At 32.8% G+C, this 12,365-nt stretch overlaps 1 protein-coding gene across 2 annotated transcripts; it reads right to left on the bottom strand.

Moving 5' to 3' along the window:
* Window positions 1-2,555: 2,555 nt before the first annotated feature.
* On the bottom strand, window positions 2,556-5,750 carry LOC105287228. Of its 2 annotated transcripts, XM_011352744.2 has the most exons (5): window positions 5,302-5,750; window positions 5,016-5,111; window positions 4,386-4,921; window positions 3,883-4,266; window positions 2,556-3,421 (listed from the first exon to the last, which is right to left on the bottom strand). In XM_011352744.2, exons 1-3 carry the CDS (start codon window positions 5,449-5,451, stop codon window positions 4,529-4,531), a joined length of 639 nt encoding a protein of 212 aa, XP_011351046.1. In that variant the 5' UTR covers window positions 5,452-5,750; the 3' UTR covers window positions 2,556-3,421; window positions 3,883-4,266; window positions 4,386-4,528. The 2 variants fall into 2 exon arrangements, with proteins under 2 accessions (XP_011351046.1, XP_011351047.1); XM_011352745.2 differs by lacking the exon at window positions 5,016-5,111.
* Window positions 5,751-12,365: the final 6,615 nt, after the last annotated feature.

Here is a 12,365-nt window from a genome sequence, read left to right as displayed (position 1 = left end):
GTTCAATATAAATTTAAAGTTTGCTCCATGCATGTATGCGTCTACACACATTGTTAGAGTTTAAGAGATATCGCTTCATGAAATACACATACGGGTATAATAAAGATCTCAAGTGTTCAGCGTATACAGATCAATTTATAATTGCACTCGACAGTATCAATTTGGTCGTGGCCCTGACCTAGATGCCTGCAATGCTCTTATTATTTTTATTTAAGTGAAAGTTGATTTTGTGAAGTTGTCTGTCATCATGTTATTTTGCACTTCGTAGAAAGAAACCATGGGATAAATCGGCCGATAAATTAAGAACTACATTGCTACGGAGTTAATGTTGCGCAATTTTTATGAAGCTACAAAGAATACAGTGATATTAAATTTGCATATTTATTGTAGCTGATGACGTACCCGGGTAGGCACGTTTACATTTTAAACTAAAAATTTGGTAAAGACAAAACCTACGCAAGAATCTACTCAGTGAATCACGCTGATGTGTGATTTCATGACTGTCATATTATAATCAATAGAGAATTATTAGAGTCCATGAGTCCATGTATGAGAAAGTCCATTAAGAAAACTAACTGTGATATGTGTCACATAGTGAGAATTCCAATTTGCATTACAAACATTTCAAGAACAACCTGTTTTAATTACTCATATTGTATGAAATTCATCATTTATGGTGATTATGCGTTTTGCACTGACTGTGATCACCGCAATCCGTGATTAAATAAATGATTCATATATTAAGTATGTAAATAATCATATCCATACAGGAAATAGGGAAACAGCACAACAAGTTCATCGTCAACATGTTATTCCTCGTGATCATTACATCAGCCGAGACAGAATGTATTGTAATAAATTAAAATAATTAACAATTCATATTTTAATAATAAAAGAATTTTAAATTTTGTATTCTTATCTGCCACATCGAAAGGAATCTGTTAAGGAAAAAATGTTACATGACGGAATATCTGATACTATTTATATTCTAATTAACTGATTGCGAAGTTCAGGATTTCGCAAAAAACTTTCTCGTGAAAATTATTAATACATCTTACTATTTTTATCCGCGCGAGAATGCAGATAGAGAAGTTCAAGGATTTTTTAAGCGCAATCTTGATCAACCGGTCCCATGAGGAGTTTGTTGCGTATTTCACATTTTCGAGATCTCATCGATCCGCATGGCAGTTACAGTATCAAAGGAAATTCTATGTTATTGTCGTCTCCGCTCGAAACTTTAATTAACGAACGCGCACTGCATCTTTCCACCATCGAAGGAACGTAAACCAGAGGGTGTTCCGAGAACAGGAGCTGACCATCACGTCTATCCATTAGACATCGGTCCATTAAGTCGAGGTGATTCCCCGACCGACCATTGATTAACTCTACAATTAGCACCCAGGACCGTACTTGGCTCGGCCGTGAGAAAATCTGCATTCGTCGAAATAAAACGACCCGACAGAAACTCGCTTGACACTTTATTTTCTTTAGTTTCTCTGTACTGAAACTTTGGGATCAAAAACTTACGTTGAAGCGTTTCCGGCTTACTCCTCTATTTTCTTCTGAAAAAGAGAGTCTGCTTTAACAAAATAATTACGTATTAAAATGGTTGTAAAAATGCATGCAATCATTTTCAAGTCAATTCGCAAAGATCGAAACGCAATTTTGCGGATCGAAATTCGGATAATTAATGAATTGTAGAGATTTTGATAGTAGAAGAAGATATGCAGGCGCTGCTTCCGCAGGAATAATTTCTCTAACGGCAAAGAGCGATTGGCAGAGTTTTGCATTACGTCCGAGCAATTTCTTCTCTTTGCGATTCCTCCAGTTTAGCAGGATCATCCCTGCAGATCATCAGCTGGGTCAGAGTTCTCAAATTTTACCTGTGTGTGGAAATCGAGTTATCATCAGGAGGTATCCCCATGAGTGCATCAAACTGGCCGCCCAATCGTTGATGGTGAGACCAACTTTTTGAGGACGAGCGAGCGACCGGCCTACCTTGAGCAGGCTCGTCGTTGTCGAGAGTGTCCCTCCGCGATCGGTCTCGGCAGATTTGCGAAAAGATGGAGGGACGACGCGGCAGCGCGCGTACGCAATGACGCAGCGTTAAAAGATATACGTCTCCTGCAGCCATCGCGCGCAGGAAAGAATCGTTGACCGCAGCTTGTCCAGCCAAGGTCAGGCATTTTTTAACTGCTCTTCGCGGGACCTCGAGCGGCACTGCTATGTGACCCTGGTCCAACGTATCGTCTAACTTCTCGGTCTTTGTTACCGCTTGAGCGTGAATGCACTCCTCAGATGCACCACGTTCAATTTCAAAGTGGAAATAATAAATGGGACCAGAGAGAAGTGCATTTGTTTTTCAAAGTGCTGGTGGTAGCAGGTCCGATACGGATGTATCCGGGTAGACGTGCCTAGTATACGCATATGCATCGCTGGCTGCGTCTAACGTAATTGTCTGTAGCGTAAGATTAATGGAATGTAGCTAAATTTATTATAGATACGTTTCATTCGCTCGCGCGCGTGGGGATGGTTTAATATCCAGCGGAGTCTGTTTCCTTCAAAAATATTTATTGCTTATTTAAAATGCTATTTTATATATTAATGCTATAGTATTTATGAGGTAACTGGTGGTTTCAATGTACAGGTACCCGCGTATAACTACCTATAATTCACAACATGAATGTAAAATGAAACATTGCATATCATTGCACATCATATCTCAAAGACACTCTTCAGCAATTGTTCTTTTTATTAAGAAAAATGGAGAATCTTACTTCGGTATAGTCTTTCGGGTTGCATATTAAGCATTTAATTTAAAACGATTAATAAAACGTAAACTGGAAAATATAAAAATATGCTTCGAGAATTACACGCATTTTCGATACTGCTCAATACTATTCAACAGATTGTTACAATTGTGGCAAATATATTATGTTTCTTATTTCACACTATATATATGTTGAAAAATATAGCATGGAGCCTCGTCAAATTCAACTTTAAAATAAATCCATGTCTCTATATGCAATTCTTCTAATAAAATATTAAATTGCATCATTACAAGTATCATTACACGATTTTACACTAGTAAGCCACTCACAGCCAGTTACAGTGAAGTTTCATTAAATCTCATCTCATTTTTAGATCAAATATTTCTTAAACAGTAGTATTCCAAAAATATACTGCAAATAAATATAAAGCAATATAACATTTGTACTCCAATCTACTCACTACGCATCCTGAAGATTCTCGTGTGATAACATGAAAATTAGACTGTACAATAAAGAATCAAAATTGATAAAAATTTACACATTTTCCATCATCGTTACTTTATGCATATTTCAATGTGCTCTCTCAAGGCCGATAAGATGAGAAATATCATCGGGCATTTTGGGCCTGGAGGCGGCAACGAGATATTATTCTGGAATTAAGTTGAAAAATGTTTAAAGCATTCTAATTATTTAAAATAGAACATGTTACAGGTAAGCAATAAATTGAATTCTTGAATTCTAATGATGATTTTATCAAATTATGATGCATATATCATAAATCAAAGCATGCTGTTGCATTTATAAATAAACAAATATACCAACATGAGATGAGAAAGCGGAGAAAGAAAAAGCAAAATATAAGATTAAATAAAGGTACTAATTAAAGGTATTAATAAAGGTACATAAAGCAAGCTACAAAAGCAGATAAGCAAGAAATGATGATGCCAATTTTTATATTTAGAGGAAACGCACTACAAGGGTGAAATAAAGCAATGTATGATGATATAAAAAAAGTATTAAAATGAAATACATTACATTTATGCACAATAGCAATAATAAAAAATAAATGAAAAATACAAAATTATTGTGAGACAATCAAATTCGAACTTACTATCATATGTTCAGCTCTAAAGATGGTTTCTTCTTGATTTTTTGTTGATGGTTTTTCAATTGATTTTGAAGTATTTAAAAATTTTAAATCTATTTTGTGCGATTGTAATATTTGTGACAATTGCCTGCCGTACACGATTTTCTACCTCTTCTTTTAATTGACGATTTTCTGACAACAATGAAAATTTAACTTGCTTCTTATGTTGAAAACCATTTTTCGTATGCGCTATTTCCATTTCTATATAATGTAATGTAGTGATAAAATATTCAATATTAAACAAAAAAAAATACTCATTAATAGAATCAGTATATATATCAGTAAGGTTTTTAGGATATCACAGTTGGAATGCGCTCTTTTCGTTTCCAATGTAGAGATATGATCGTCCTATATGAAAAGAAGCATTAATGGTAAAAACAGTAAAATATGAACATGAAGTTTTGTATCTTATTTTAAGTCGCAATGACACATCAGATTACAAATTAAGAAAAAAGTTTCATACTCACTTTTTCCGCAGTCTTCATCCTTCTGTTCCTACATTGCTCTTGTTTATCAGCGAGTTTTTCTATGCGTTTCTTGTCGCGTAATTGTGTATATTGTTTTCGGAGCAGTGGATTGCCCTTCTCTAAGCGCTTCCTGCAAGTATCGTTCATCCTCTCATAAGTATCGTAATCTTTCGCACTCTGCTTATCGCGCATCCTTTTTTTTCTCGTTTCAAACTAGTCTTTTCTTCTTCCAACAGTTTCTTCTCCTTCAACAATTGATCACTCTGCATGTTCAAGTTTTTCTCTCGTCCTTCAAGTAATACTATTTCGTTGTCTAATGCTAATTCTCTAATTCTAATCTCTTGATAGAGGTGTCTTTCCTGCTCCTTTAAGTTTTGTTTCTCCAGTTTGACGTGTTCTAAGGTCTCTAATGTGTGCAATTTGTCGGTAATAGTATTTTTCTTCAACTGTTCTCTATCTTCTGCACATATTGGGTGATTTACCTTATCAGTTATTGGATTCGACCTATCACTCATGGGGTTCACCCAAGATGTATCCTGTAAAATATAAAAGCTATACAATCCAATTTCTCTTAATTTAACTACTTGAAAACTTCTGTTAGTAAATATAAAATCATATACAGCAACATACGAATTGCAAAGTTTCATTGTTAGAAACCGATATTATCGCCGATTCTAATTCATCTTCTTTTAATTCTTGGACTTTCGTCTCCTCCTCTGTTTCAAGCTGACAAGGATGTTTAGATGTTATATATTTTCCGACGTTTATGAATTCAGATATATTCGATTGCTCAGAACTCGAATTGTCAAGAAGATTGTCATTGGTTTTGGATTTGTTTTGAATCGTAATATTAAAGATATAAATATAATGAAATTCTTTATTATACCTTCATGTTCGATCTATTTTTAATACTAACTTCGTTTTCGATTTCCTCCAAAACAAATTCGAGAATTCCCTTATGTTTGTCCTCAATTGTTTGTTCAACTTGATTTCCTTCTTGCTTGATACTGTATCTTGATCTTGATAATGTATCAATGTGTTGTATAGCTGCATTGTTTTGTTCCATGGTTACCCTTAATTTAAGAATTAATAAAGCTGCAAAATATGCAAAACTGATTTAATATAAATAATTTGAAGGACAATATGAACGAGGAATACAAGAATATTGCAATATAGATCTAAGAAATTATATACAATTTTATATTTTCTAATATTCGTTCTTACAAAAATATAATTGAAAATAATTTTACAATTACTTGAAATGATTAACGGGTCATTCCAGAATAACACTTTCAAAAAATCGATTTTTTGACATTTCTCGAATTTATATATATATTCATTCATATATTCAAATATATATATTATTGACACACACACATGTACTACCATAAATAAACAATATTTTTTATTAATAAGCTTATAATTAATTGTTACGAAATTCTATCACGGTTCTGCTGTTCCTCGAGGTTCGTGTGGGGTTTCCGTTCGGACCAGACAGGACTATCTCCAGAACGTTGAATCTTTCAAATCTAAAGTCAATTAAAGTTATAAGATGCTTCTGCTTCTATTTTATTTCTTACGTGCTAGTGGGCGTTTGGACGTAGATTCTCTCGACCCTACTGGTGGGTTCACGCGCCTTCTGTAAGGTACAAATTCAAGTCTTACCAAGTCAAAAATTATTAAATTAGATCACATCTAATCCTGGACGTGACAACTGGTATATATATATATATATATATATATTCAAAAATGTACTTTTAAGTTTTGGTAAAGAAATTCCAAGTATTTTTGCTTCTTTTAGGAAATGCAAAACAGAGTACAATATCGATTACTCCGCAGAAAGCACAGGTAAGTAATGAATTAATGAAGGATCCCTCAAATTAGTACGATTTAGCTATAGGTACACTGACATCCTGATTTGGTCGAAAATATGAGAAAAGCAATTTGAGCTACATATTGTTATAAAATCTCGATTAATGAGGAGTCCTAACATTTATACTGCCCGTCAGGAACACAATCTTGGTGCCAATGGCATAAAAATGAGGCTGCGCAGCATCATTAAACAAATATCAGTATCCACCTCCTCTCGACGACAAAGTCCAAATATAATTCTTAAACAACTTTTATTCAGAATCGCCAGGTATAACAATTAATAAGAAAACTCCTTTATTCGACCAAACTGGCAGATAGGTGACAATCATAAACAACACGACGTTTCGATCATAACTTTTGATCCTTTTTAAGTGTACGCATATAATATCCCGCTCTAACAAAAACCAAAAACCCAATCAAAAACCACTATCCCGGCAAGAAAAACCGAAAATTGTAAAATAAAACCCTACTTACTGTTAGAACGAGATTTAACAATACAAGAGAACAAACTCATGGACTTGCGCAGGAAAACCCATCCACTATCAGTCCAGGTAACCAAACAAGTGAGGCGGAAGCGAGCAAGCTAAGTGTTTGTCACTATCGAATCATAAATACAAGGCAGGTTCTCCTACAACCAACAGAAAGACATTGAGAACTTGTCTTAGCTTGCTCGCTTCCGCCTCACTTGTTTAGTTACCTGGACTGATAGTGGATGGGTTTTCCTGCGCAAGTCCATGAGTTTGTTCTCTTGTATTGTTAAATCTCGTTCTAACAGTAAGTAGGGTTTTATTTTACAATTTTTAGTTTTTCTTGCTGGGATAGTGGTTTTTGATTGGGTTTTTGGTTTTCGATATTGTACTCTGTTTTGCATTTCCTAAAAGAAGCAAAAATACTTGGAATGCCGAAATACTTGGAATTTCTTTACCAAAACTTAAAAGTAGGGTTTTATTTTACAATTTTTAGTTTTCCTTGCTGGGATAGTGGTTTTTGATTGGGTTTTTGGTTTTTAGAGCGGGATATTATATGCGTATACTTGAAAAGGATCAAAAGTTATGATCGAAACGTCGTGTTGTTTATGATTGTCACCTAACTGCCAGTTTGGTCGAATAAAGGAGTTTTCTTATTATAATTCTTAAACCCATTTATAAAGAATTAACATCAGATGATGTTTATTGGACAGATGTCTCGATTCTAATACTCAAAACAATAATGAAAGGTTTAATTTGTGCGCATATTGTGCCAAAACATCTTTTGTGGCAAAAATGTCCTGAAATTGCCGCTTCTTCAGCGTGCATCTTTAATGAAGGATTCGAGCTCATCTTAAAAATAATGGACGTTATAAGGAATTAAAGTTAGTCCAGAAACCATGAGATTCGCGGAGAAATTCACGAAGAATGACGTGAGAAGGCGCATCGCCAACCGCAGATCTTCCAAAGAAGTTATGACAGCTTGAATACAAGATCAGTGGCAGACGAAGAATACGAGGAAGCTGAAGATGTCCTGTTTCAAAAATTATATACATAAAACTTTAAATGTATTTTTCTTGGAACGTTGTTTTTTCACCTGCAGATAAAATTAAAAAATGTAGCCAACCGATCGCTCCGAAATTTTGATAGATTATTCTATGTACCAATGGCTCTGGCAAGAACTAAAATTATATTTTTATGTTGAGTTTATCATATTCTTTAGATTGTCGAAAAAAGAGTAAAATTATGACACACTTTCAATACGCGCCATTTTATTAATTTTCAACATAAATTATTTTTTCTACTTTCTGCAATAGTGACACTCATATTAATTAAGAATCTTATCGAATTTTTTATTTCAGATAAGTCTATGAAAATGATGCAAATTACAGTCAAGACATTTTTAAACGTGTTGTCTTTGCGTTGCAAAAAAATCATAAAAAAATTAATATTGCTAATAAAAGTTTTCCGTAGGTCGAAATTTAATTCTCTATTACTAACGTGCCTCGCACGTGTTCAATAGAAACATCTTGTTCTTTAATATTTATAAATATTAAACTAATAAATATTTGTAACTAATAAATTTTACTTTTCCATTTTTTCTTTTGCGTATTTGTGTGTAATGCAATATTATTAACTTTGAGCGAGAGAGAGAGAGAGAGAGAGAGAGGAAGAAATTAAAGATATTGGAGGAATCAACTTTTTAACATAACTAGCAACACAGGCGTGCGCTTAGGATTCAAATTACGAAAAATTTGTACTTACTATTATATCAAAAATTTCTACTTACAGCTGTGGATTCGTATCTTTATATTTTTGTTTTATATTTTCCTCGTTTTTTCCTCAAGATATGGCACAGTGAGCATCACAGCATTATCCTCTGCAGTGCGTTTCAGAAATGGTTGCATAAATGCATCGCTAGCTTGAAGCGAAAAGTAAATCGCATACCAACCAATCAAGGAGAACTACGTGAACTGTTCAACTGTGAAAGACTGTGATTGGCCAATGGGAGTTTTCTAGTTATACCACAATATTTTCATTTCATACGGATTTCCCTTTATTCTTTTTCTATTTTTCCTCCTGTCATCAAAATATAATACAGTAATTGAATTGAATTGCCGAGAAAGAAAATTTTTATTTAATCCATCGTTAAATCCTGTTACGTAAAAAATAGAAATGTATTGAACATTCCGTATTACCAATAATATTATTCACGAATGGAAATTCTCTCAATCTGCTGTTAAATTAGACAATTTGAAAATGATAATTGTCTATTCCGATATTGAGTTCGGCTTTTGAAAAGAAACCTACGTTTACTACTTCACTTTTAATTGAAGTGGAGGCTCGTAGCGAAGTTTTCGGGAACTAATAGGAAAAGTAAAAGTATCGGTACGTGAATCGTAGAAATGAAAGAGCCTGTATCTTGACAACCCGGTATTCAGAAAGACCCGACAGATTTGCCATTTTATAGGCGCGAATTTGGACAAAGAAGATTCGTTCTTAACAGACGGTTAATGAACAGATTATCAATGTGCTCTTTCAGCGCTAATGGGAATATTATCAAGGAATATTATCGAGTATTTTGGACATGGAGTCGGCAACGTGGTATTATTCTGGAATTAAGTGGAGAAAAATTAAAAATATTCTGATCATGAGGGATCATCCGTCATAGTCAAAAACTTAAAAAAAATCGATTTTTGAGTTTCGACATTTTCTGTACTACAACATTTGAATATTCCCTGAAAGTTTCAAGGTAATCCAATTAAACTTGACGGAGTTATAGGCAGTTAAAGTATGCTCCGCTCGACTATTAGAAGCAGGTATAATTGCTCGTGGAACAAAGGCTACCCCTTTTTTACTGTTTTTCTGAGTCAGGTGTTACCGTGAAGATATACTTAATTAATGAGTACGAAAGGTTTGTAGTGATAAATACAAAGAGTTTTCGGGTCTAAGATGAATGAAATCCAAAAACTGTTATAGACGGACAGACTATAAGACAGTACAACAGTTGACATCAAGTGCGGTAGGACGTTCACTTCTAGAACAATCTTTCGATTTCGAAGTCACTATGGATCGACAAGAAAGTTCCAGAGAGTTACGACAGATGAAAAAATGTTCGAAAATCAAGAAAGGAAATCTTTTAAAGGCTCTTTCCAATCTGCCATCTTATTTTATGACATCATAGGCGAAAAATGACACGGTTTACAATTCTTGCGTCCCATATTTTCATTTTTCACTTGACGGCCGACCATCGCACGTAGCAAACTACCTGGGAAAGAAGAATGCTTCGTCGGCAGCATTATGTTTTGGAGACTACAATTCTTCAGAAAATTTACTATATGAGTCTCGAATAGATGGCTCCATGTAAATTAAAAAATGAACATTTTATTTAAATCTGTCTACTTGTTTTGAAACTTTAAATACATTTTTTTCGGAATCGCATTTTCATAAACGGTGACCAAGATATTTGCGTGCCCGCGCACGTGTTCGAATCCTCTGACGACTTCAGAGCAGGCGAGATTACCCGCTGAATTTAAGCACATTTCGAAAACTACTGTATCGATTTATTTCAAACTTTTCAGATTTATTTTAGAGACAAAAAACTAGTCCTTCAACGAAGAATTTTTTGATGCATAATTTTTTTCTTATTAACGAAAAATGATATTTTCATCGAAAATCGAAACTCTAACTTTCAACGTCTGCTATTTTGTCCCAAATCAATATTTTGAAAAACTGTTCGTTCAAGGAACTAGATAATTTAATATGTTAAATAAATCTTTTCGAATTTTTTTGTTTTAAATGATCGAGATTCGACTGATTCGAGCAGCAGTGGTAGGTTTTATACTAAAAACTAAATGATCGGTCATATAAAACACGCTATCAAAGCAAGTAAGCAAGAAATGATGATGTTAATTTTTATAGTTGGATACAAGCACACTACAAGTATGATATAAAACAATATAAGATGATATAAGGAAAAGTATTAAAATGAAATATATTTCATATATTTCATATATTCCCTTTATTGCACGATAGACATAATAATAAAAAAATAAAGGATACGCAATTATTGCATGTACAATCGAAATCAGATTTTATTATATGTTCACCTATAGGGCCGGCGGTTAATGTTAAGATTAGGGGCGTCCTCATCGATTTCAATAATCTTCCAGCGTTGCACAGTGGGACGAAATGCAAATCTAGCTGGACAAAACTAAAAAAATCAATATTTTTAAATTAGTCAAATAACATATATAAGTATTAACAATACTTTACTATGTTATTTGACTAATTTAAAAATATTGATTTTTTTAGTTTTGTCCAGCTAGATTTGCATTTCGTCCCAGAGAATCTGCGTTATATAAGTATTAACAATACTTTACTAACGCAGATTCTCTCTTAATAAGGTCAGTAAAACATTCTGATGTTGTCATAACAACGCCCATAAAAACTAGTTTCTCAGAGCAATTGTTTACTGGGAAACGCATTGTGTCTTTGCATAATTATAAAAATATATTTTTGTAATTAAATTTTAATATTTTTGTGTTTCTTTGAAAGATAAAATTACGTTCTATTAGTTTATGTTATTTATTTTATTTAAATCCTTATATATTGGAAGAAATATAGTAAAAAGTAAGTATTATTTTATTGTGATTAGTATACTATATTATTGAGTAGAAAAGGCTTCATCCGGTTTCATCCAAAGAAATCATATTATGATTAGATTCTTTGTACTACATATTTTAAACATCGTAAAAACGGTGCGCTACTTTTTGCAACTTTTGCAGATATTCTATCTTTTATGAGAGAGAGAGAGAAAGAGAAAGAGATTATTTTAAATAATATTGAAAAATATCTTTATTCATTTTGTTCCCGTGCAACCCAAACAATCGTTTATTTACCTAATAGTGAAATTCAATTATATAATACGATAATAATTATTTATTTTAGATTAAAAAAATTTATTTATTAAGAACATGGCATTTCCTACGTTTAAAAATCGAGATTTACATGACTTTTTAAAAAATCAATCCTTACCATTTTCAAATAATGCATCAAAAGAATCTTTATTTAATTATATAAAAAATAAATTATTGGAAAATAGTAGATTCGAATTTACTACTAAATTCGAAGAAATTTTACAATCAAAAATTTCTAATTTTTGTTCACACTTATGGTCAAAATGGCAAGGTACAGGTGTTAGAAGAATAAAATCTAAATTTTTACAAAAATATACAACTTGGTTAGATGCTCCTTTTTCATTATCAGAACTGCAAGGTACGTAAATCAATATCGAATAAAAAATTTAATTAATTATTTTTAATGTAAATATTTAAATATAAATATTTTTTTATAATACAAAACTTGATATAATTCAGAAATAAAGTCTCGATCATCAACAAAAGATGTTGGCGGTCGCCCAAAGAAAAGATTTGCGGATGCTAGTAATAAAACTAAACGAAGAAGGGTTGAAGAATTAAAAAACAATATCTCAACAGAAGAAATTATATTTGCGGCAAAAATATCATTATATGATGAAGGAAAAAGAGCTGCAGCTGATCTTTTGTCACAATGCACCGAACATTCATCATCTCAATCAATAAAATTTAAAATTAAAAATTTTAAAAGTTAGAGTTTTGTC

Source organism: Ooceraea biroi, chromosome 6 (genome assembly GCF_003672135.1).
Source record: "Ooceraea biroi isolate clonal line C1 chromosome 6, Obir_v5.4, whole genome shotgun sequence".
Taxonomy (NCBI): Eukaryota; Metazoa; Arthropoda; class Insecta; order Hymenoptera; family Formicidae; genus Ooceraea; species Ooceraea biroi.
Note: the sequence above shows the minus strand (reverse complement) of the source record. Positions and strands in the feature narration are given on the sequence as shown.

Bases quoted from the DNA above. Each gene is read 5' to 3' on its own strand.
- LOC105287228 (XM_011352744.2), bottom strand. From the start codon at position 5,451: ATGGAACAAAACAATGCAGCTATACAACACATTGATACATTATCAAGA. The intron at 5,112-5,301 runs GTTAGTATTAAA...CATCCTTGTCAG, and splicing joins TGGAGGAAATCGAAAACGAA to CTTGAAACAGAGGAGGAGAC. The intron at 4,922-5,015 runs GTATGTTGCTGT...TATATTTTACAG, and splicing joins ACAATGAAACTTTGCAATTC to GATACATCTTGGGTGAACCC.